Consider the following 25,237-nt stretch of genomic DNA (forward strand, 5'->3'; position numbering starts at 1 on the left):
ACTGCTATCCATGAGAGCGACCAGCTCTCCCAGCATATAATAACATAAATATAAACGGCTATTATTATAGATAAATTGAGAATAGAGGGGAAGGCATATGGCAGCAGTAATGAATACAGTTTCTAAGGTAGACAACAAACTAGGCATCTCACAGCAAACAAGAACAAAAGAGGACTTCCAGGAACATAAAGAATCTCGTAAGGAAAACTAAGTCCCGGAGTGGACACACAGGGCTCCCATCAGCACAGGTCCTCATGCTGAAGGGGCAGTCTCATCAGACTGTGCATGTTCCCAGCCGCGTCCATGACCAGACCATCTTCTGGGACCCCTCGGGGGCCAGCCCCCTATAGAATCCTGGCGTGACAAAGGAGGGCGTCCTAATTTGGGTCCCCTGCCCGCAGAAGACAACAACGAAGGCCACTCTTGGATGGAGACGAAAGGAAGGCCGAGCTCTCTGTTGAAGTCAGGCAAGTCATTGGGAGATCTCAGCGTATAGGTGTGACCATCGCGCCTGACCATTAGGGCAAAGGGGATGCCCCATCTATAGATGATGCCTCGATTCCGAAGAACCTCCAAAAGGTGCTCAAGAGCTGCTCTTTGTGCCAAGGTGTGTCTGGACAGATCCGGCAATATACGTATCTGTGTCCCGTGCTGAGAGATGGAGAGGGACGCTGGTCATCAAGGCTCAGTGGACGTAGGGCTCTATGAGCACGGTCAAGTTCAATATGGGTATTTGGCGGGCGGCCCAATAAGTTGTTGAAGAAGGTGGACAATGTGGAGAAAAGATCGGGCGCTGGAATAGATTCAGGTAGACCCCCGGATACGTATGTTGTTCCTCCGATTCTCAATGTCGTCCAGATGTTGTTGCAGAGTAAATAATTGAGCAGAATGATGCTGCAGGGTGGATTGCACAGTGGCCAACGTTGCATTGTCAGTGGCCCGGTCTTGAAATAGGGTATCCACCCTAGTGGAGAGTGAGGAAAGTTCAGCTCGGAACTGGGAAAACTCCAGTTTACATTCTTCCACTATCTGTTTGGCAAAGGAAGTCATATCAGCCCTAGTGGGTAGCATTTGGACCATCTGACAAATGTCCAGGAGAGTCGCCGGTCTATTTTCACAGACAGGTACAGGTGGGGAGTGTGTATGACTTAATCCAAAAACAACCGGAATATCCTCCGGGTTGCGAGCAGAGTACGGAACATGGTGGCTGGAGGAGAGGCTAGCGAAGCCCTGGCTGTGGGCAACAGAGGGAGGTAACGGCTGATGAGGCGGGGTAGACCCCTGGTGTATTGAGGATGAGGGAGTCGGGTGGGCATGAGGGGGGCTACCCCAGGAGGAGCCAGAGGACGAAGCAGGGGAAGCTCCCAATGGTCTAGGGCCCAGGTGAGGTTGGGGGAGTACGGGGGCCTGAGCGTAGATGCGACTTTTTGATCACTTTTTATCACATTTTTTTAAAGTCAGGATTCACAGAAAACAGCAATTTTTCCATAGTTTTTTATTACATTTTTTACGGCATTCACCGTGTGGGTTAAATAATGTAATAGCTTTATAGTCTGGGTTGCTACGGACACGGAGATACAAAATATGCGTAACTTTTTTACTTTATTTTGTTTTTTTAATAGTAAAGCAGTTTGTAAGCGGAAAAAGTGGGTTTTTCATTTTTTTATGGACTGAAGCACCGGCCTGAGAAGCAAAGGAGTACCTAGAGGATTTTGGGGCCTTCTTTGTCTTAGAATATATTTTAGGCACCATGTCCGGTTTGAAGGACTCTTGCGGTGACAAAACAGTGGAAACCCCCCACAAGTGACCCCATTTATAGGTATAGTGACCATTTTGACTGCACAGGTTTTGTGCAGAAATTATTGGAATTAGGCCGTGAAAATTAAAATCTAAATTTTTTTCAAAGAAAATGTAGGTTTAGGTAATTTTTTCTCATTTCCACAAGGACTGAAGGAGAAAAAGCACCGTAAAATTTGGAAAGCAATTTCTCTCGATTAAAACAATACCCCATATGTGGTAATAAACGGCTGTTTGGACACACGGCAGGGCTTAGAAGGGAAAGAGCGCTATTTGGCTTTTGGCGCTCAAATATAGCAGGAATGTTTGCGGAGGCCATGTCACATTTGCAAAGCCCCTGGGGACCAAAACATTGAAAATGCCCAAAAAGTGACTCCATTTAGGAAACGACACCCCTTGAGGAATTCATCTAGGGGTGTAGTGAGCATTTCGACCCTACATGTTTTTCATAGAATTTATTAAAATTGGGCAGTGAAAATAAAAACAATAAGGGTATGTTCACACTGCCTTTTTTCGGACGTTTTTCGGGCCGTAAACGCCCGAAAAACGGATGAAGAATCGGAAGCAGAACGCCTCCAAACATCTGCCCATTGATTTCAATGGGAAAACGGTGTTCTGTTCTGACAGAGCGTTTTTCGCTGCGTTTTTTTACACGTAAAAATACGGCCGCTAAAAAGAAGTGCAGGACACTTCTTGGGACGTTTTGGAGCCGTTTTCCATAGACTCTATGGAAAAAAGCTCCAAAAACGGCCGTAAAAAATGCTGCGAAAAACGCCACGAAAATCGCGAGTGGCACAAAAAACTTCTGAAAATCAGGAGCTGTTTTCTCTTGAAAACAGCTCCGTATTTTGAGACGTTTTCAACTTTGCGTGTGAACATACCCTTAGACATAGATTAGCTCAAAATTTTTCATTTTCTCAACAAATAAAGGAAAGAAAGAACCCCCACTTTTGTAAAGCAATTTCTCCATGGCACGGCAATACCCCATTTGTGGTCATAAACTGCTGTTTGGGCACACAGTAGGGCTCAGAAGGGAAGGAGCTTCCATTTGGCTTTTGTAGTGCAAATTTTGCTGGATTGATTTCTGGGCGCCTGTGGGACCAAAACAGTGGAAACGCCCAGAAGTGACCCCATTTTGGAAACTACACCTCTCAAGGTATTCACCTAGGTGTGTAGTGAGCATGTTAACACCGCAGTTGTTTTGCAGAAATTAGTGTGCACCCGATGTTGCAGAGTGAAAATGGGATTTTCTCCATAAATATGTGTAAAGGATCTGCCAGGCACTACGTCTGTGGAGACTCCCAGGGTTAATCAGTCGACACCTGAGGCCAGACCTCTTAGACTGACACCGGCTCCCACCAATCAGGGTGGCAGGCTCAGGAGTGGGAGAGCCTATCGCTGCCTGGTCAGTCAGAGTTAGCTCCGCCCCCTGTCCATTTATACCTGCAGTTTTCTCTTCCTCATTGCTTGTTATTCTTTTGGATTCCTGGCCCCACTGCTGCTTGCTCCAGCCTGCTTCTGCCGTGCTTCTGCCTTGCTGCAGTTCTCCTTGACTTGACTTGACTTGCTTTGCTTTGCTTTGCCCCTGGCTTGCTTCTGTCTCCGTGCCCGCTCGGGTTACTCACTTCGTCCTGGTCCTGACTGTTCGTTCGCCGCTCCGTTTCCTCGTGGCGTTCCGTGGCTACTGCCCCTTCCCTTGCGTGTTCCCTGTTTGTTTTCCTGTGCACTTAGACAGCGTAGGGACCGCCGCCCAGTTGTACCTCGTCGCCTAGGGCGGGTCGTTGCAAGTAGGCAGGGACAGGGCGGTGGGTAGATTAGGGCTCACTTTCCCTTCACCTCCTTCCTGCCATCACAGAATAACAAGCCCTTACCTAGTCTACCATTTCTCCTACGCTGTCGCTATCATGGACCCCCTTGAGACCCTGACCCAGCAGATGCAGGGCCTCTCCCTACAGGTCCAGGCCCTGGCCCAAAGGGTTGGGCGCACCACCTCACCTCTAGAACCCGACCTCAAGTTACCTGACCGGTTTTCAGGGGACCGTAAGACGTTTCTCTCCTTCCGGGAGAGTTGCAGACTATATTTCCGCCTTAAGCCCCACTCCTCAGGTTCCGAGAACCAGCGGGTGGGTATCATCATATCCCGACTCCAGGAAGGGCCCCAAGAGTGGGCCTTCTCCTTGGCTCCTGACGCCCCTGAACTTTCCTCTGTTGATCGTTTTTTCTCTGCCCTCGGACTCATTTACGACGAGACTGACAGGACTGCTTTAGCCGAGAGTCAGTTGGTGACCTTACGTCAGGGTAGGAGACCGGTTGAGGAATACTGTTCTGATTTTAGGAAGTGGTGCGTAGCTTCTCAGTGGAACGATCCGGCCCTAAGGTGCCAGTTTAGGTTAGGATTATCTGACGCCCTGAAGGATCTGCTGGTTAGCTACCCCTCGTCTGACTCTCTTGACCAGGTTATGGCCCTAGCAGTACGACTTGACCGACGTCTCAGGGAACGTCAGCTAGAACGCTTCAGTGTGCTCCCCTCTGACTTTTCTGCGATCCCCCCCGAGGTCCCGCCTCCTCGCCCCTCCACGGAGGACTTGGAGGTACCTATGCAACTCGGGGCCTCCATGTCCCCTCGACAACGTAGGGAGTTTCGCAGAATGAACGGTCTCTGCTTCTACTGTGGGGACGACAAGCATCTACTGAACACCTGTCCCAGGCGCAAGAATAAGAAGCCGGAAAACTTCCGCGCCTAAGTGATCATCGGGGAGGTCACTTGGGCGCACAGGTATTTCCCGTTAATGTGAAACGCAATAAAATTTTGCTTCCCTTTCAGGTCTCGTTTGCTGGCCGGTCTGCCACGGGCAGTGCTTTCGTGGATTCTGGCTCATCTGCTAATATCATGTCTGTGGAATTTGCTATGTCTCTAAAGATGCCTTGTATTGATTTACCTTATCCTATCCCTGTAGTAGGAATCGACTCTACTCCCCTTGCTAATGGTTATTTTACTCAGCATACTCCTGTTTTTGAACTCCTGGTTGGCTCCATGCATTTGGAGCAGTGCTCTGTACTGGTAATGCAGGGATTATCGTCTGATCTGGTTTTAGGCCTTCCCTGGTTGCAGTTGCATAATCCCACGTTTGATTGGAATACTGGGGATCTCACCAAATGGGGTAATGAATGTCTTATGTCATGTCTTTCTGTTAACTCTATTTCTCCCCGGGAGGAGGTAAACACGCTTCCTGAGTTCGTTCAGGACTTCGCCGATGTGTTTTCTAAGGAGGCCTCCGAGGTGTTGCCCCCCCATAGAGATTACGATTGCGCTATCGATTTGGTGCCTGGTGCCAAGCTTCCTAAAGGTAGGATATTTAATCTTTCATGTCCTGAACGTGAAGCCATGAGGGTGTATATCCAGGAATGCCTGGCCAAGGGTTTCATTCGCCCCTCGACTTCTCCTGTAGGTGCTGGCTTCTTCTTCGTGGGGAAGAAGGATGGTGGTCTTAGGCCGTGCATTGATTATCGTAACCTGAATAAGGTCACTGTAAGGAACCAGTACCCACTTCCTTTGATTCCGGATCTTTTTAATCAGGTTCAGGGAGCCCAATGGTTTTCTAAGTTCGATCTACGGGGGGCATATAACCTTATCCGCATCAAAGAGGGGGATGAGTGGAAAACTGCGTTCAACACACCCGAGGGTCATTTCGAATACCTGGTCATGCCCTTTGGGTTGTGTAACGCCCCTGCTGTCTTCCAGAATTTTATTAATGAAATCCTGAGAGAGTACCTGGGTAATTTTCTTGTTGTGTACCTTGATGACATACTGGTGTTTTCCAAGGACTGGTCCTCTCACGTGGAGCATGTCAGGAAGGTGCTCCAGGTCCTTCGGGAGAATAATCTGTTTGCTAAGACTGAAAAATGTGTCTTTGGGGTACAGGAGATACCATTTTTAGGGCAAATCCTCACTCCTCATGAATTCCGCATGGACCCTGCCAAGGTTCAAGCTGTGGCGGAATGGGTCCAACCTGCCTCCCTTAAGGCGTTACAGTGTTTTTTAGGGTTCGCCAACTATTACAGGAGATTTATTGCCAACTTCTCGGTCGTCGCTAAGCCTTTTACGGACCTTACCCGCAAGGGTGCTGATGTCCTCCATTGGCCCCCTGAGGCCGTCCAGGCCTTTGAGACTCTCAAGAAGTGCTTTATCTCGGCCCCCGTGCTGATTCAGCCCAACCAAGAGGAGCCATTTATTGTGGAGGTTGACGCTTCCGAGGTGGGAGTGGGGGCCGTCTTGTCCCAGGGTACCAGCTCCCTCACCCATCTCCGCCCCTGTGCTTACTTCTCTAGGAAGTTTTCGCCCACGGAGAGTAACTATGATATTGGCAACCGCGAACTTCTAGCCATTAAATGGGCTTTTGAGGAGTGGCGGCACTTCCTGGAGGGGGCCAGACACCAGGTAACGGTCCTTACGGATCACAAGAATCTGGTTTTCCTAGAATCGGCCCGGAGGCTTAATCCTAGACAAGCTCGGTGGGCACTATTCTTTACCAGATTTAATTTCTTGGTTACCTATAGGGCTGGGTCCAAGAATATTAAGGCTGATGCTCTGTCACGTAGTTTCATGGCCAATCCTCCTTCCGAGAAGGATCCCGCTTGTATTTTACCCCCTGGTATAATCGTCTCTGCCACGGATTCTGATTTAGCTTCTGATATCGCGGCTGATCAGGGTGCAGCTCCCGGGAACGTCCCTGGGGACAAACTGTTTGTTCCCCTGCAATACCGGCTGAGGGTACTCAGGGAAAACCATGACTCCGCTCTATCTGGTCATCCTGGCATCTTGGGCACCAAACACCTCATTACCAGAAACTATTGGTGGCCTGGGTTGCCTAAAGATGTTAGGGCTTACGTCGCCGCTTGTGAGGTTTGCGCTAGGTCCAAAACCCCTAGGTCCCGACCTGCGGGCCTACTACGTCCCTTGCCCATTCCCCAGAGACCTTGGACCCATATCTCCATGGATTTTATCACCGATTTGCCTCCATCTCAGGGCAAGTCGGTGGTGTGGGTGGTAGTCGACCGCTTCAGCAAGATGTGCCACTTTGTGCCCCTTAAGAAGCTACCTAACGCCAAGACGTTAGCTTCTTTGTTTGTGAAACACATCCTGCGTCTCCATGGGGCCCCAGTCAATATCGTTTCGGACAGAGGGGTACAATTTGTTTCCTTATTTTGGAGAGCCTTTTGTAAAAAGTTGGAGATTGATCTGTCCTTCTCCTCCGCCTTCCATCCCGAAACTAACGGCCAAACGGAAAGGACCAACCAATCCCTGGAACAATATTTAAGGTGTTTCATCTCTGACTGTCAATTCGATTGGGTCTCATTCCTTCCCCTTGCTGAATTTTCCCTGAATAACCGGGTCAGTAACTCGTCAGGGGTCTCCCCGTTTTTCTGTAATTTCGGGTTTAACCCAAGGTTCTCCTCCGTCTCCCCTGGTTGTTCCAATAATCCTGAGGTAGAGGATGTTCATCGGGAACTGTGCACTGTCTGGGCCCAGGTTCAGAAGAACCTAGAGGCGTCCCAGAGCGCACAAAAGATTCAGGCGGATAGTAGACGTTCTGCTAACCCCCGGTTTGTCGTCGGGGATTTGGTCTGGTTGTCGTCCAGGAACTTGCGCCTTAAGGTCCCGTCCAGGAAGTTTGCTCCCCGATTTATTGGGCCTTATAAGGTCATTGAAGTCCTCAACCCTGTATCCTTCCGTCTGGAGCTGCCCCCATCCTTCCGCATACACGACGTCTTTCATGCTTCCCTCCTTAAACGCTGCTCCCCGTCCTGGTCCCCCTCTAGGAAACCTCCTGTTCCCGTTCTCACCCCTGAGGGGGTGGAATTCGAGGTGGCCAAGATTGTGGACAGTAGGATGATCCAGGGCTCCCTCCAGTACCTGGTCCATTGGAGAGGATACGGGCCGGAGGAGAGGACTTGGGTACCTGCTCGAGATGTTCACGCTGGGGTATTGGTCAGGAGGTTCCACCTTCTCTTCCCCACTAAACCGGGTCCTCTTAGTAAGGGTCCGGTGGCCCCTCATAAAAGGGGGAGTACTGTAAAGGATCTGCCAGGCACTACGTCTGTGGAGACTCCCAGGGTTAATCAGTCGACACCTGAGGCCAGACCTCTTAGACTGACACCGGCTCCCACCAATCAGGGTGGCAGGCTCAGGAGTGGGAGAGCCTATCGCGGCCTGGTCAGTCAGAGTTAGCTCCGCCCCCTGTCCATTTATACCTGCAGTTTTCTCTTCCTCATTGCTTGTTATTCTTTTGGATTCCTGGCCCCACTGCTGCTTGCTCCAGCCTGCTTCTGCCGTGCTTCTGCCTTGCTGCAGTTCTCCTTGACTTGACTTGCTTTGCTTTGCTTTGCCCCTGGCTTGCTTCTGTCTCCGTGCCCGCTCGGGTTACTCACTTCGTCCTGGTCCTGACTGTTCGTTCGCCGCTCCGTTTCCTCGTGGCGTTCCGTGGCTACTGCCCCTTCCCTTGCGTGTTCCCTGTTTGTTTTCCTGTGCACTTAGACAGCGTAGGGACCGCCGCCCAGTTGTACCTCGTCGCCTAGGGCGGGTCGTTGCAAGTAGGCAGGGACAGGGCGGTGGGTAGATTAGGGCTCACTTTCCCTTCACCTCCTTCCTGCCATCACAATATGCTAATATGTGGTGCCTAGCTTGTGCCACCATAACAAGACAGCTCTCTAATTATTATGCTGTGTTTCCTGGTTTTCAAAAAACCTACATGTGGCCCTAATCTTTTGCCTGGACATTTAACAGGGCTCAGGAGTGAAAGAGTACCACGTAAAATTGAGGCCTAATTTGGCGATTGGTTCACAATTGCAGAGGCTCTGATGTGAAATAACTAAAGAAACCCCTGAGAAGTGACCCCATTTTTGAAACTACACCCCTCAAGGCATTTATTTAAGGGGTGTAGTAAGTATTTTCACCCCACAGGTCTTTTCCATAAATGAATGCGCTGCAGATGGAGCAAAGTAAAAAATTAAATATTTTCCCTAGATATGCCATTTCAGTGGAAAGTTTGTGCCACTGGAGATACACAACCCAAAAATTGTTAAAAGGGTTCTCCCGGATATGTCGATGCCATATATGTGGAAGTAAACTGCTGTTTGGGCACGCTGTAGGGTTCAGAGGGGAGGGAGCGCCATTTGGCTTTTGGAGCACGGATTTTGCTTGGTAGTTGTTTTATTTTAGTATTGATGGTGATTCCGTTTATAATGAGGGGGCATATGCAAGCTGGGCAGAGTATATCAGGGGCATAGTCAGGTGGCATAATAATGGGGTAAAAAACCCAAAAGAAAAACAACGATGTGTGTTACGCGATTGGTTCACAATAACTAAAGGAACCCCTGAGGAGTGACCCCATTTTGGAAACTACACCCCTCAAGTCATTTATTTAAGGGGTGTAGTGAGCATTTTCACCAACAGGTCTTTTCCATAAATGAATGCGCTGCGGATGGAGCAAAGAAAAAATTCTATATTTTCCCTAGATATGCCATTTCAGTGGAAAGTTTGTGCCACTGGAGACATACATCCCAAAAATTGTTAAAAGGGTTCTCCCGGATATGGCGATGCCATATATGTGGAAGTAAACTTCTGTTTGGGCACGCTGTAGGGTTCAGAGGGGAGGGAGCGTCATTAGGCTTTTGGAACGCGGATTTTGCTTGGTAGTAGTTTGATTTTAGTATTGATGGTGTTTCCGTTTATAATGAGGGGGCATATGCAAGCTGGGCAGAGTATATCAGGGGCCTAGTCAGGTGGCATAATAATGGGGTAAAAAAAACAACAAAAAAAAACATAGATGTGTGTTACGCTGTGAAGCAATCCTTTCTGCACAGGCCGGTGTCGCACTGATAAATGGTGTCCTTTCTTATCCTCCTTTTGGTCCACACTCTGCACCTTTGCAGTTTAGGTAATTTTGCTAGGAAAGTGTTGTCCTGGTATAATACGGGCACCCTCACTTCCAGAAGATATGTTTGGGTCCTCCCCTTCCTGGTTCCCTAATTTTAGGGCCTTGATAAATCGCCTCTTGAAACAGAAGAAATGTTCCCCTCAGGCCGGCACAACTGCATATGTTTTATTTCCTGACTTATTGGAGCCTTAACTAATTTTATTTTTTCATAGACATAGTGGTATGAGGGCTGTTTTTTTGCGGGACGAGCTGTAGTTATTATTGGTACCATTTTGGGGTACATGCAACTTTTTGATCACTTTTTATCCTATTTTTTGGGAGGCAAGGTGACCAAAAATCTGCAATTCTGGCATAGTTTTTTTTAGTTTTTTTATACAGCGTTCACCATGCGTTATAAACTACATGTTAACTTTATTCTGCGGGTCAGTCCGATTCCGCTGATACCAAATTTATACCACTTTTTTATGTTTTACAACTTTTTGCACAATAAAATAATTTTTGTAAACAGAATGTATTTTTTCTGTCGCCATGTTGTGAGAACCATAACGTTTTAATTTTTCATCGACGGAGCTCTATGAGGGCTTGTTTTTGCGAGACGAGCTATAGTTTATATAAGTACCATTTTTGGATACATAACTTTTTGATCACTTTGTATTCCAATATTTGTAAGGCAAAGCGAGCAAAAAACTAATTCTGGTGCAGCTTTTTACAGTTTTTTTCGCTGTTCACCTCGTGGAATAAATAACATAATTATGGTCACGGCGATACCAAATATGTATGGTTTATTATTATTTTTCAATAATAAAGGACCTAATAAGGGAAAATGGCGATTGTATTTTATTTTATTACTTGAAACTTTTATTATGTTTTCAAACTTATTTTTCACTTTTTTGACACTTTTTTATACTTTTTTGACACTTTTTTTCAAGTCCCACTAGGGGACTTGAAGGTCCAACTGTCTGATTTTTTTTTCTAATACATTGCACTAGCTATGTAGTGTAATGTATTAGATCTGTCAGTCATTCACTGACAGCAAGCCGATTAGGCTTCGCCTCCCGGCGGGGCCTAATCGACTTCCGTAATGGCAGAGCAGGAGGCCATTGTTAGGCCTCCTGTTGCCATAGCAGCAGTCAGCAGCCCTGATTGCGTGACAGGGCTGACGATCTGCTAGCAACCTCTAAGATGCAGCGATCTCTTTCGATCGCTGCATCTAAGGGGTTAATGGCAGTGATTGGAGCTAGCTCTGGTTCCTGCTGTTACAGGTGGATGTCAGCTGTAACACACAGCTGACATCCACCGCTGATGGCGCCGGCTCATCTCCTGATGAGATCTTGAAGTCGGCTACGGAAGCCTTTCAGGCTCCACCTCTGAGCAGGGCCTGGAAGTCTTCCGTGCTAGGCAGACCGGGAGGCCAGTATTAGGCCTCCGGTTGCCATTGCAGCCACTGGAACTCCGGCAATTTCATTGCTGGGGTGCCAATGAGCTGCAAACAACTTAAATGCAGTGATCGCTTTTGACCGCTGCTTTTAGGGGGTTAATGGCGGGGATCGAAGCTAATTTCGGTCCCCGCCTTTACAGCCGGATGTCAGCTGTAATACACCGCTGACATCCGGTGATGATGGCACCGACTCAGCTTCTGAGCCGGTGCCAAACATTTGTCGCATGAATAAGGCAAAATGCGGGAAGCACTAGCTTTCCATGACGTATCCATACGGCAAATGTCGGGAAGGGGTTTTAACTGTGCAGTTTGTTTACATGTAGTAATTTTTCATTGGAATACAAACGATTTCTTAACAGCATTGGTTAGGGTTTGACAATAGGATGCCATTCATGTCAAATTAATTTTGACTACAATAGTCGCAATTATTATCAACGGAAAACAGTCACTACAGATCATTACCGTAACAATTATCTCTGTATGTGATCCGAATTAGTGTGATTACACTAAAATTGCTGATATGTAAACCCTCCATAGCAATAGTGTATTTTAACAAACCTCTATATAGAACTTTTCTGTTATTTTTGTAGTGGTCACAAAACAATATAAGGCCTCATTTACACAAGCGTGTGCGTTTTGCGCACGCAAAAAAACGCAGCGTTTTGCGTGCGCAAAAGGCAGTTGACAGCTCCGTGTGTCATCAGTGTATGATGCGCGGCTGCGTGATTTTCGCGCAGCCGCCATCATAGAGATGAGGCTAGTCGACGTCAGTCACTGTCCAGGGTGCTGAAAGAGTTAACTGATCGGCAGTAACTCTTTCAGCACCCTCGACAGTGAATTCCGATCAACCATATTGAGCAACCTGTTTAAAAAAAAAGAGGTTTGTACTTACCGAGAACTTCCCGGCCGTTGCCTTGGTGAAGCGTCCTTGGTGACGCGTCCTTGGTGAAGCGCCTCTCTTGCCATCTGGCCCCACCTCCCTGGATGACGCGGCAGTCCATGTGACCGCTGCAGCCTGTGCTTGGCTTGTGATTGGCTGCAGCTGTCACTTGGACTGAATTGTCATCCCGGGAGGTCAGACTGGAGGAAGAAGCCGGGAGTTATCGGTAAGTCAGAACTTTTTTTTTTTTTTACACGTTCACGTATATTGGGATCGGAAGTCACTGTCTAGGGTGCTGAAACAGTTTAACTCTTTCAGCACCCTGGACAGTGACTGTCTCCTGCCGGGTTCGGTCAAAACGAGTTCGGCCGAACCCGGTGAAGTTCGGTTCGCTCATCTCTAAGACACTCCGTTCGGATGTTTGTAAACAGAAAAGCACGTGGTACTTTTCTGTTTACATTCAGTTTGACAGCTCTTGCGCGAATCACGCAGTTCGCACGGAAGTGCTTCCGTGCGACCTTCGTGGTTTTCACGCACCCATTGACTTCAATGGGTGCGTGATGCGCGAAAAACGCAGATTTTTAGAACATGTCGTGAGTTTTTTTCAGCGCACTCACGCTGAGCAAAACTCACGGACTGTCTGCATGCCCCCATAGACTTGTATAGGTCCGTGCGACCCGCGTGAAAAGCACGCGAGTCGCACGGACGTATATCACGTTCGTGTAAATGAGGCCTAAATCTGCTATTCAGTCGTACTCATTTTATCTCTATATATCTCTAAGAATTTTCACTTTAAAAAGGACACTGGGAATCTGGATCTATTTCATATTCCACTTATAAATGAGCATATCATTTTCTACACTGCCCCATTAAATTTTGGTTTGCAAGTCACATTCATTTACAGATGATGAGAAAAATGCCCGCTCTTGATCTCAAATTAGCTTAAACATACTTAAGATGAACAGAGCACTGATTGAGATATTCATGAGTCTGTCTGTAGAGCATGGTTCAGACATGGGGATTTTCTACAAAGTAAAGCAAAGTGCGAGGTTCTGCTGTAGGTCATTATCATACAATAGAGAATAATGGGTCCACACTATAACACAATTGGAAGAGAACGTTGGCAAAGCTGGTGGAAGGGTTTTTGTCTGGCATTTTAACTGAATGAAAAAAGCATGTATAAAAGACAGCTTTTTTTAAATGTAACATGAGTATTTAGTGCCGTTTTTTTATTAGCGTCAATTTGTACATGCCTTTTTTTCTGGTGTTTTAAGTCTTATAGAGAAGCCTATGAAAAAATGCCAGAAAACAGCGCTATACCAGAGCATGCTTTGTTTTAAAAATAACGCCACTGACCCCAAAAACGCTCCAAAAAACGCCACAAACCAAGCAGCTGTACATGCAAGCTTTCTAATATTTTACCAGAGACTGTAAAGTAACACCTGTCTGCACCGTTTTTGGGGGACAAATACTGCAAGAAGAGCCACAGAAAACACAGTAAATTCTGTGTGTGAATTCAGCCTTAGGCTGGGTTCACATGACCTATTTTCAGGCGTAAACGAGGCGTATTATGCCTTGTTTTACGCCTGAAAATAGGGCTACAATACGTCGGCAAACATCTGCCCATTCATTTGAATGGGTTTGCCGACGTACTGTGCAGACGACCTGTAATTTACGCGTCGTCGTTTGACAGCTGTCAAACGACGACGCGTAAATTGACTGCCTCGGAAAAGAAGTGCAGGGCACTTCTTTGACACGTAATTTGAGCTGTTCTTCATTGAACTCAATGAAGCACAAGATTTACGAGCGTCTCAGACGCCTCGTAAAATACGAGGAGGAACTTTTATGGCTGAAACGAGGCAGCTGTTTTCTTCTGAAAACAGGCTGTCATTTCAGCCGTAAAAGCAAGCTAGCGTGTGAACATAACCTAAGGGTATGTGCACACGTAGTGACCAAAAACGTCTGAAAATACAGAGCTGTTTTCAAGGGAAAACAGCCCCTGATTTTCAGACGCCTTTTGAGCAACTCGTGTTTTTCGCGGCGTTTTTCGCGGCGTTTTTTACGTCCGTTTTTGGAGCTGTTTTCATTGGAGTCTATGAGAAAACAGCTCCAAAAACGTCCAAAGAAGTGTCCTGCACTTCTTTTGACGAGGCTGTATTTTTACGCGTCGTCATTTGACAGCTGTCAAACGACGACGCGTAAATGACAGGTTGTCTGCACAGTACGTCGGCAAACTCATTCAAATGAATGGGCAGATGTTTGCCGACGTATTGTAGCCCTATTTTCAGACGTAAAACGAAGCATAATACGCCTCGTTTACGTCTGAAAATAGGTCGTGTGAACCCAGCCTAAGGCCTCCTTCACACGTTTCATGCAGTTTTAATGGCTTTTTTTACATGTGTTTTTGGTAGCATTTTTTATTTAGTATCATTTTGTACAGGCGTACACTGACCCCAATAACGCTACAAAAACCCAAATTCTGTGTACTGTATGCACACATTCTCATATTTCACTATAACGGCTTGTCCACAAGTAGAGGAATTGCTGCGTATTTTCCGTCCGCAATTGCGGACGGAAAATCCGCAACAGAATACGGTAGCAGCAAAGTAGGTGAGATTTAACAAATCTCCTCCACGTGCTGCGTAAAATTTCTGACCAGAAAGTGATCTGTTGTGCGTATTTTTCGTACCTCAGCATGTCCATTCGTGCTGCGGAAAGTGGACTGAATTGCTGCATTTTTTCAGAGGAGATGTCACCGTCTCCCAACATTGAGAAAAATGCTGCAAATTCCGCACCATTTTATGCAGTAAAAAACAAAGGAAATCGTGCGGTTTTTCCACAGTGGAATCCTGCTGGTTTCTGCAGAATTGCTGCAGAAATTTTCTGCAGCAATTCTGTTACTTGTGGACAAACCTTAAGCTTAAGGCTATGTTCACACGGGGTCTTTTGCCGAGTTTATTGACGCGGAAACCGCGTCGCAAAACTCGGCAGAAACGGCCCGAGAACGCCTCCCATTGATTTCAATGGGAGGCGTCGGCGTCTTTTTCCCGCGAGCAGTAAAACTGCCTCGCGGGAAAAAGAAGCGACATGCCCTATCTTCGGGCGCTTCCGCGTCCGACCTCCCATTGACTTCAATGGGAGGCAGGAGAAAGCGTGTTTTATGCCCGCGGCGCTCAATGGCCGCGGGCGAAAAACGGCGCGATAATTGCTATTCACACGGAGTGTTTTGGGGGAGGAATATCTGCCTCAAAATTCCGTTTGGAGCTTTGAGGCAGATATTCCTCCCCCAAAATACTCCGTGTGAACATAGCCTTAAAGTAATATTTGGCTGCTGTGTTGTGGGGCAAAAAAACTTTGCAATAGAACCCTGCAAAAAAAACACCACATAATAGAGTTTTTTGAGCCAAACACGTAAGGTGAAGCAAAAGAAAAAATAAATATCAGTTTTTCTTCTAGTCTATTCCTTATCTTTGGATCCACTCCTGTCTTCGCCTCCTGTTTTGTGTTTGTTTGTTTTTTATAAATTATGAGAAAGTCCACATACACAGCATTATAGTTTGTGGTGTTTTTATTGTGTTTCTTTAGATCAGTGTTGTTTCTTTCATGACCGCAGCATGCTCTGGGTATGGCGTTTTTTCAAAAACGCCTGGAAAAGCGTACAAAATAAAACGAACTAAAAATGTCAACCAAAAACGCATGTAAAAAATTTAATTGAAAACGCATAATACTTATGCCGTTTTAAAATGTGTTTTAAACCGCTGAAAAAAAAGTGTGTGTGATTTAACCCGTACATATACAGGTATTGGTCTGCAGTAAAGATCTGTTGAGCTCCTTTCATCGTTCAGCAGTTGTAGTCATCTATGAACTGGAGGGAAATTCACATTAAGGACTTGTTCAGACGAACGTATAAATAGTCCATGTGACGGCCTTTCTTTTTGTCACACGGCTGTGTGTATTTCTATGGGGCTGTTCACATGGCCGTTGTTTTAACGGACCGTGTGAAGGGCCTGTGAAAAAATAGAACATGTCCTAAGTTTGTCTGTATTTATGGATCCCTCAATAGACTCAAGTCTACGAGGGATCCGTGAAAACAGGTCCCGCACGGGTACGAATTGGACGTGAAAAATTGCCGTTTTTCACAGCCGATTTTGCACACATTTGTCTGAATATAGCCTAAAAGAGTAATTTTTTTGGGGGAAATTCTTTACTGTGCAAATATGGGATCGTGTGTCTCTATATCTATCTTTGTGTCTGATTCCAATGTGCAGATTATTTTATATATTTGGCCAGCTCTGTGATTTGTATGCCCTCCACATAGAGTATAAACCGTGTCAGCCTCTTCTCCCAATGTTATAGCAGACTTATAAAAAAAAACTAAAAACAATGTATGCAGCGTGGTGAACAGTACTTCAAAAATGTCCTGTCAGCTATCCGTCACGTCTAGTTAAATAAATATTTGCATTTCCAATTAAATAATAATTTTGGAGATTCTTTTTTTAGGGCTCTGTGTTGTGTCATTTCTCTGTTATTCCTCCTAAAAATGTGTGAATGAATCGACAACTGGACATTACCATTCCTCTTGTCGGTAGGGTGGGTCCCTACATCATCTGATACGGTGAGCACTGATTGAGAAGTGTCAGAGATACATTTGATAATATCAGAGAATATCATATTATCATTTTAGAAATCTAGAACTGTATAGGAGTGCACAAATCTTTTGGAACCTCTAAGAGTTTTTTGTTGGGCCTAATTCACATTGCATTTTTTCCTTCTGTCAGAAGAATATGTCGGGAGGACTCAAGACGTATACCTCTGACAGAAAGCTGCAACGTATCCCACTGTATAGTCATTCAGTGGGATATGTTGCTCGAACCCCCCGGGCAGAGAGCTACCTAAAGTGCTGCGCCTGGAGAAGATCTTGACGCCACTTTCCATTTATGGACAATGATGTAATGAGCTTTGGGATGCCAGAGTCCCTGGCCAGAGCATCGTAAGTGCTCTGGCCATGTACTTCAGACACCAAACACACGACGACTCTATATTCACTGTGACCACAAAAACTTTAGTTAACTGTTCCTTGATGTTTGAAATCAGCCAGAGTCCCTGGTGCTATCTCTGCCTGGGTAAGCTATGTCATAAGAGCTTCCCTGGGGTAGCTCCAGTGACGTAACTGGCCAATGAATGTCTTGTGGTCATGGGGGGAAAAGGGCATTCGTGCGGGCGGGCACCGGGAAGCTCCAGCATTAACTGTTCATCTATGGGCAGTTATGTCACTGGTACTTTCCCAACCCAACGTTTAATGAAGAACTGTGTCGGATGCCATATAGTGGCATTCGGCACTCATAGGCCCATATGTTAAAAAAAGTATACAGCGATTTATATATTTTTTTTTGCGGGATCTGGCGAAATGGAAAAGTGTAGACTACTAAGCTATTCCATCCTTCAAAAAAAATATACCAACTCGGCAGAAGCCAAAAGGACACTTTTTTGGCCTCCGTTGTGCTAATGGAGCCCTATGGAAACATTTAGCATGTACATGGGGTGCTTTCTCAATGTACACACTAAATGTACTGCAGAGGTGTAGCTAGGGGGGCAGGCAGGGAGCAATTAGGATAGAGGGCAGGGGGTGCCAGCCGTAGACTCGGGAAGCAGGACACAAAATCAGTTCCCCCTGCACTCAATTGTATCCGCGTCCTTAGGACGCAGATACCATTGAATAGTCTCATGCCATTGCACTGCCTGCATCATTCCACTGGAGCAGGTCTGGTCAGAAGAGGCCAGACCTGCATCGCTGGATGATAGCGTGGGAACGAGGATAGATGAGTATGTATATGCATTGGCACATTCTACAGGGGGTACTGTGTGGTACTATCTGCAAGGGGCACAGTGGCATTATCCACAGGGGGTACTGTTGCACTATTTACAGGGGGACCTGTGTGGCACTATCTACATGGAGCACTGTGTGAAACTATCTACAGGGGCACTGTGTGGCAATATCTACATTGGGCACTGTGCACTGTGGGGTATTATCTATATGGGGCACTGTAGCATTATCTATGGAGGCACTGTGTGGCACTATCTATAGGGGGCAATATGTGGCACTCTCTACAGGTGACACAGCGTTTAGCAGAGTGCGTGTGCGTGCCGCTTTATTTTCCTGGGGCACTTTTCAGTGGACATAGCTTGTACCACTCTGCTTTACAGGCACTGCATGTTTGGCACTTTATTTAATGGGACATAGCATTTGGCACTATTTTCAGGGGGCACAGCATGTGCCACTATTTTATGGGGCACTTGTGTGTGGCAATTTAGTTTCAAAAAGTATAGTGTGTGACAAGATTAGATTTGGGGACAACACAATGTGTGACATGATTGTATTCAGGGGCATAGTGTATGATACAATTGAATTCATGAGCAGAGTGTGTGGCAGTATATTCAGGAGCACAGTGTATGTTGTTATTATATTCAGGGGTGTAGTGTGCGCCACCATGAGGAATTTATGTTAATATATTAGTGCGGATATGATGGAAAAGCTAGGAGCTGAAGACATCTGAGTGTCAAACTCTGCAGAGATGAGTCGTGGTTGGGAGTAGTCATCATGTCATGTTCTGAATAGAATTCGGAAGCAAAGGGAAAGAGCGACGCCAGTATGAGAACACGTCACCTGCGAGTCACTGAATGTAAATGTTAATTTTCTCTCTGACTGCTCGATACTGTAGTCACTGAATGATCTGAAGCGAGATGATGGGTGATCCCATTTTTTTTTTTGTGAAACAGCAACTAGCGGAATATTCTTACCCTTGTTTAGGCCATACTGGGATCTGTAGTTTCATATGGCACAAATTTACATGGCAGGGGCTAACATGAATTTGCAAATTATCTCTGTTCTGAACTGTATATTTGCTTGTATTGTATATATGTACTGAGCTTTGTTCTGGTACTGTATTTATGTACTGAGCTTGTTCTAGTGCTGTAGTTATGTACTGAGCTTTGCTCTGGTGCTGTAGTTATGTACTGAGCTTTGCTCTGGTGCTGTAGTTATGTACTTAGCTTTGTTCTGGTGCTGTATATATGTACTGAGCTTTGTTCTGGTGCTGTATTTATGTACTGCGCTTAGTTCTGGTACAGTATTTATGTACTGAGCTTGGATCTGGCACCGTGTTTATGTACTGAAATTGGTACTGGTGCTGCATTTATGCTATACATTGGGTTCTGGCACCATATCCATACATTTAGCTTGGATATGACCCTGTTTCTGAAAAGACACACTATCTATCCAAGTTTTATAATGTTGAAAATGATTTCCATTTGTGACACTGCAGATGTCTAGGCAGTAGTCCAGTTCTGTCCAGACGCGTGCCAGCATATCCTCAAATATGGACTCCACTGCTTCAGTGATGCGTTTTCTCAGGTCATTCAGATCCTGTGGTTGGGGGCCAGCTACAGTGAGTCCTTGATGTAGTCTCACAGAAAGAAGTCGCAGGGTGTTAGATCTGGCGATCGTGGAGACCAGCGCAACACTCCGGTAGAGTTTCATTCACGTATCAGCGAACATCCAAATGGAAATCTGAAGGTGCACCATCCTGCTGATAGACTACGCTTGGCAGATCTTCCTCTATCTGTGGCATAAGCCATTTCTTTAACATATCCAGGTATAAGTGGCCAGTGACAGTATCCTCGGCAAAAAAGAAGGGACCATAGAGTTTGTGCCTGCTTATTGCATAGAACACGTTTACTTTGGGTGAGTCCCTCATCTGCTCGATAAGGACACATGGTTTTTCTGAGCCCCAAATTTTAACGTTGTGGCGATTCACCTTCCCACTGAGGTGAAAGGTAGCCTCATCACTGAATACCAGCCTGTCTGCGAATACGTCCAAATCCAATCGGCCCTGCAAGTCAATGCAAAAGTCACGGCGTTTAGGTTTGTCGTCTGGTTTCAACTCCTGAAGAAGATGTAATCTGTATGGCTTACAACGCAGACGTTTTCATAAGGTAGGCCATACGCGGGTTTGTGGCACCTGCAGTTCTATACTAGTCAGCCTGGTCAACTTTCTAGAATTTTACTCGAACACGGCTCGAATCCAGTTCACTTTCTCTTCCAAATCTTCAGGCCCAGACTTTTCAGATGACATAAACACCCAGTGGTTTTGAATTGCTTCACCCAATGCGAAATGCAGTTTCTATGCGGAGCACATCTAGCAAGTGTGTTCTGAAAGGTTCGCTCTACTGTAACAACAGACCCCGTTCTTACAAATTCCAACACGCAAAAAGCTTTTTCTTGCTTTGATGTCGCCATCTCAGGTCCCACTATTCAGCTCATTTCAAATTTGGCTCTTCAAAAATGAAAGCTGTGCTGTGATTGGTTGCTGTGGGCAACTAAGCCAGTTTTGCTTTGATTTTCAGTCATTGGCCATTTACCACTGATGTTCCTCTAACACAGGCTTTTACTTTTGCATCATCATTTTTGAATCACCCTGTATTTTTATGTATGCCTATGGGTTTAGTATTCCAGAAAAAAAAAAATTCTCTAGTTCTTGCGTTGTGGAATATTTTTACCATAGGCTTACATTGTAATGTTTTTCAGCAGTGTACAAAGCAAGCAGACCATGTGTGGTTGCACCCTTAAAAATATCACAAAAAACTCTTTAGAAAACGGCAAGTTTTTAGTAGACTTTTTTCGATAGGGTTTTAAATGCAAAATAAACGTTGTCTGAACCTAGCCTAAGTGGAAGTCCCCATTAAATGCTATCTCTACAATTAGTATGATATGTTCTGACCTTTACTAAAGGCCGGATCAATTAAAGACGACCAATATAATGATGTAGAACTTGATTAAGTACCTTTGAGTAATAACCAATCTCCATCTGTCTTATAGCTTCGACTGTTAATGTGCGCACATGTGAGGGTTATCCTGGACAGGGTGATGTGTATCACACAGGCTTCCACTGTCCACGATTAAGTGACTCTCAAGATCACATGTACTGCTGCTGGCCCGGAAACGAATCCTTGAAATACTGCTGTAAGCAGGAAGAGTTTGAATCTGTGATGAAAGTAAACCTGTCAGAGAAACTTGCCACATATATTTATAGGTATGTCTAGAATATAGCTATTACATTCTGGAGTGATTATAAAGTATGTATAGTAGAGGTGAACATAGGCCGGTACAGGCATCTTAGCCCTAAACATCTGGGGTTTTTTTCTATTCAAGATGTATTGGAGCAACTAAAACTTTTTTACAAATGTGCATATAGCCTTTAAAGTGTACCGAAATTGTGCCATTCTAATGGCATCAGGCATACCTGTTAATGTTTGTCTTTCTTCCATGTACAAAATAGTAGTCTTACTGCATCTATGCTGATTATATGTTTTAGTTGGATAATATTTTTCAAAGCAAATCTGTTGTTGAACTCTTTCCATTGGACCATCTACATGATCCCCCAAATAAATATGCTAGTGCTAAAATGTAGTCTGTGGTAAGTGTAAACTTGTTTGAAGCAAGAAGTGAGAGCTTCTTTGACAGAAGGTGGGTAGAATTTATATACTGTGCAGGGTGTCACATTTTGGACTCTGATTGGTACTTAGAGGTGCCTTTTATTAGGTCACCCTCTAGAGCATCTTTATAAGGGCACATTATAGATGCCCTGATATAATGAGGTTTGCCCTAGCAAGAGACCATATTTAAGATGTCAGAATTACCTGTAAATCACACCTGATATTTGGTTATTTTAGTTGTCCTAATGCCTCTAACATTTAAAATAAAGAAATTATATAAAACAGTAATTTAGCAGTGTAAATTATAAAATATATATTGACTTTTATTAATAAAAATATATTAGGAAAATAATGAGCGCTTGTTTGAAAAGCAGTAATAATAATAATAATTTAAATATTTGCCATTTAATACTAAAGAAATCCTATTAGGCTCCATTTGACTACATTAAAACAAGACAGGCTCTGTAAAAGCAGCTCATGTCCAGCCTTGCTTCTTCACTAGTGCACTTCGAGTCAGTGCAGACATGGAAATAACGTAGTGTAGGCGAAATTGTATTTTAAAAGCTAGTGGGAATGTACAGTAAAGATTGAGTCTATACAGAGTCTTAAAAAAAATCAAAAGATTATTTCTATTTTTAAATACTGTAAACTAACTTTCTTAGAAATCAGAATTCTTGTACTGCTGTTAAAACTGAACTGTAACAGGTACATTTGAAGTCAACTCGTTTTCTTGTCATTTTCTTAGGAGCCCTGTTCCTCTGCTTGGCATTGGCTTCTATGGACTCTTGATCCTTTCCTTGATGATTGTAGATTTCATTTATTACTATAGACTCAATAAGACAGCCTTCTACACCATGCTGAGTCACACGTGGATAGGAAAGCATCTTATCCTTCCCTTTTTCCAGAAAAACTTGGAAGTTGGCATTCAGCAAAGGAACAAAGGTGTAACAGCACGGATGACAGCAGATGCCAAGCATGATGAGCACAGACCTTTAGAAGGCAATGTGTGAGGATGCTGCGGGGGTGGATTCACAATGGATTGCTGATAAATATTACTCCGCTCACCATAGACAAAGGATATATTTATTTCACAATATGACAATCAGAAGCTTTATGAAAAGAACATTCCTTTTATTCTGTTTGTAAGGACATTACATTGGAAGGTTGCTTTAAAAAATGTAGCAATCTCACACTATGCTATTGGATGTATACACCTTTCAGATGAATGTAGAGAGTATGAAAGGAGAATCTGGTATAATTGCCTTAAGAAGATGTGTTTAGCCAACAGCGCTAGGCTGCAGAGCATTCGGAAAACCTCCCGCTTACACTGCCCCAGAATAGTGTATGTGCAAAGAAATGTTATAATTGATGTTTTGTTTTGCATTAGTTATGCATTTCATCCTCCTCCATATAGCATGATGTTAAAAAAAATGGATAGGCAATATACATGATCATACTTCTTTATAATTATATACACTATTTGCTTACTTCTTAACATTTTACTCTGTGAAGTACCAATGCATTGGGAAAAACAAAGCATTATAAAATTCCTTTCAGCTAAAATAGTTACAAAAAGCTAATATAATACTAGTGTGAACAAGGTCTTTGTAGCATTGTAGCACTACTAGTCATAATTGTGTTTTTGTCTCTAAGGCTAGTTTCATACCACCTCTATGGTGATCATCTGGCATATATGGCGGGTAAATCTACTGATGTAATCGCCATTGTAGCCGTAAACTTTAATAGAAAAATGCATTCCAAAAGGATGTCCTTTTGAACATATGTTTGGCCGATATACATTGCAACACAGTTGTCTCAATATTATTGAAATGCACAGTTAACTACATTTTGCAATACAACCAAGCTGTAAAAAAAATATTTTTATGGTTGACGTACAGTGGCATATTTCTGCCATACGCTCGTCAGACTGTTCCAAATGGTACAGCCATACGTAATCACTGAAAAAGCGCAAGACTAGTCTTTATGATATTTTCTAAAATAGTATTGTTTTCTTGATATATCCAAATGTGAACTGAAGTATTATAACCCACCAATAGATTCTTCATTATTCGCCAGGCCCATGTTCTTGAAATCTGCAATGTATGTAAACAATGCAGCCGTGGGTGAGGTTTTGTCGTGTCTAGAGGTCACATAACCAAGTCAAGTGACTGCCATGACTAATAGGGTTAGCCCTAGACGTGTACAGCACAATAGCACCTGGAAGATGCAGTCACGCTGCAAGTGATGTCACATTTTAGAAGAATATATTGGTGATTTCTGACATTTAAGCAGCAAAATTTGTCAATGTTAAGAAAAAAGTACTATTCCCAGAAAATGGCTGTCAGTTATTAGTATTGCCCCAAATTCTACCCGCTAAAGACTGTCGGCTGAATTTCTATGCATGCCTTGGGCCATCTTTATTCTAATGCGGTATTACATGCTATGATTTGATATGTGATTTTATTAAAATAATTATCTCACTAAAGATATTAGGGCAGATTTAACACTGTCTTAAATTTAGACAGCTTAGAATAGACTAGATGTGCCAAATTTATCAAAGTGGCTCATGCTAGATGATACATTTGGACACTTCTGTCTAACTTAATACCACCTCTTGGTTGGCTTACTTTAGAACACTTTTTTTAGCAAAAATTTTGCTGCAATTGGCTTTAAGTCACGACCCTTTCCAGTCACACCCCTTCGCAGATGAGTTGCATAAATTGTATTTAACACATTATACATTTTTAGGAGGGAAGAAATTTCACGAATTTACTTGTTGCAATGATGGCATCATATTACAGGACCACGCTCAAATTCAGTGAGCTCTTTATATTGACCCACTCTTTCACACATTTTTGTAAAGGCAGACTGCATGGCTAGGTACTTGATTTTGTACATCGTGACAATGGGACTGAATGAAAAACCTGAATTCAATGATTTAGTTTCCCAATACTTTTGTCCATATAGTGTGTATCACTAGTATACGCCATCAATGTCTAATCAGGGGGTCTAATTGCTTTAAGTTCTGTGACTTTTCTTAATCAAAGTGGTGGCGGCACTAGAAAAGCGCTGTGCCACTTTGGCTCTTGGTGGTCATTTACAGAGTTGAGGTGGCTGAGCCCTCGCAGTGCTGATGTAACTTTATTCTAGCGTTTGCCGTGGGTCACTGCAGTCAGACCCAACTGATCAGACATTGAAGGCATATCATAGAGATATTTTATTAATAAGTAAGTAACCCAAGGCAATTGTTTTCAATTGACAATAATCGCTGCAATTGAAAATTGTTTGACATATTAAAGCTTGGTTCACACGGTGCGTTTTTGTTGCATTTTTAACATGCATTTTTGGGGTTTTTGTTGATGAACTCCCATTGGGAGACCCAACAAAAATGCATTTTTTGGTTTTGGTTGATGAACTCCCATTGTTAAAAACCCAACAAAAATGCACCGTGGGAACCCAGCCTAAAAGGATTTAAGACAATCACCAAAATGTAGCTTGTCAAGTTGTTAGCATAGGAATGACTGGCTTCCAAACATCAGCTTACGATTATAAAATTGACCAGGTCATGCATGAATGTTCCGGTCTTTTATTTCACTAATGGATTGGTGTTGTAAAGAAGGTGACATAGAGCAGTGACATGTTTTGTTGTAGAGACAATACACATTATAATGGTGAAGGTTCAATATGAAGATC

At 44.3% G+C, this 25,237-nt stretch overlaps 1 protein-coding gene across 1 annotated transcript in view; it reads left to right on the forward strand.

Moving 5' to 3' along the window:
• Window positions 1-23,074, forward strand: part of LOC142748133 (protein shisa-like-1a) — a 58,592-nt gene extending 35,518 nt beyond the window's left edge. The window contains exons 2-3 of the mRNA XM_075855261.1: window positions 20,928-21,141; window positions 22,290-23,074. Coding sequence (XP_075711376.1) covers window positions 20,928-21,141; window positions 22,290-22,554 — 479 coding nt within the window. The 3' untranslated portion in view covers window positions 22,555-23,074. The remainder of the gene's footprint in view (window positions 1-20,927; window positions 21,142-22,289) is intronic.
• The last annotated feature ends 2,163 nt before the right edge of the window (window positions 23,075-25,237 follow it).

Source organism: Rhinoderma darwinii, chromosome 3 (assembly GCF_050947455.1).
Source record: "Rhinoderma darwinii isolate aRhiDar2 chromosome 3, aRhiDar2.hap1, whole genome shotgun sequence".
NCBI lineage: Eukaryota > Metazoa > Chordata > Amphibia > Anura > Rhinodermatidae > Rhinoderma > Rhinoderma darwinii.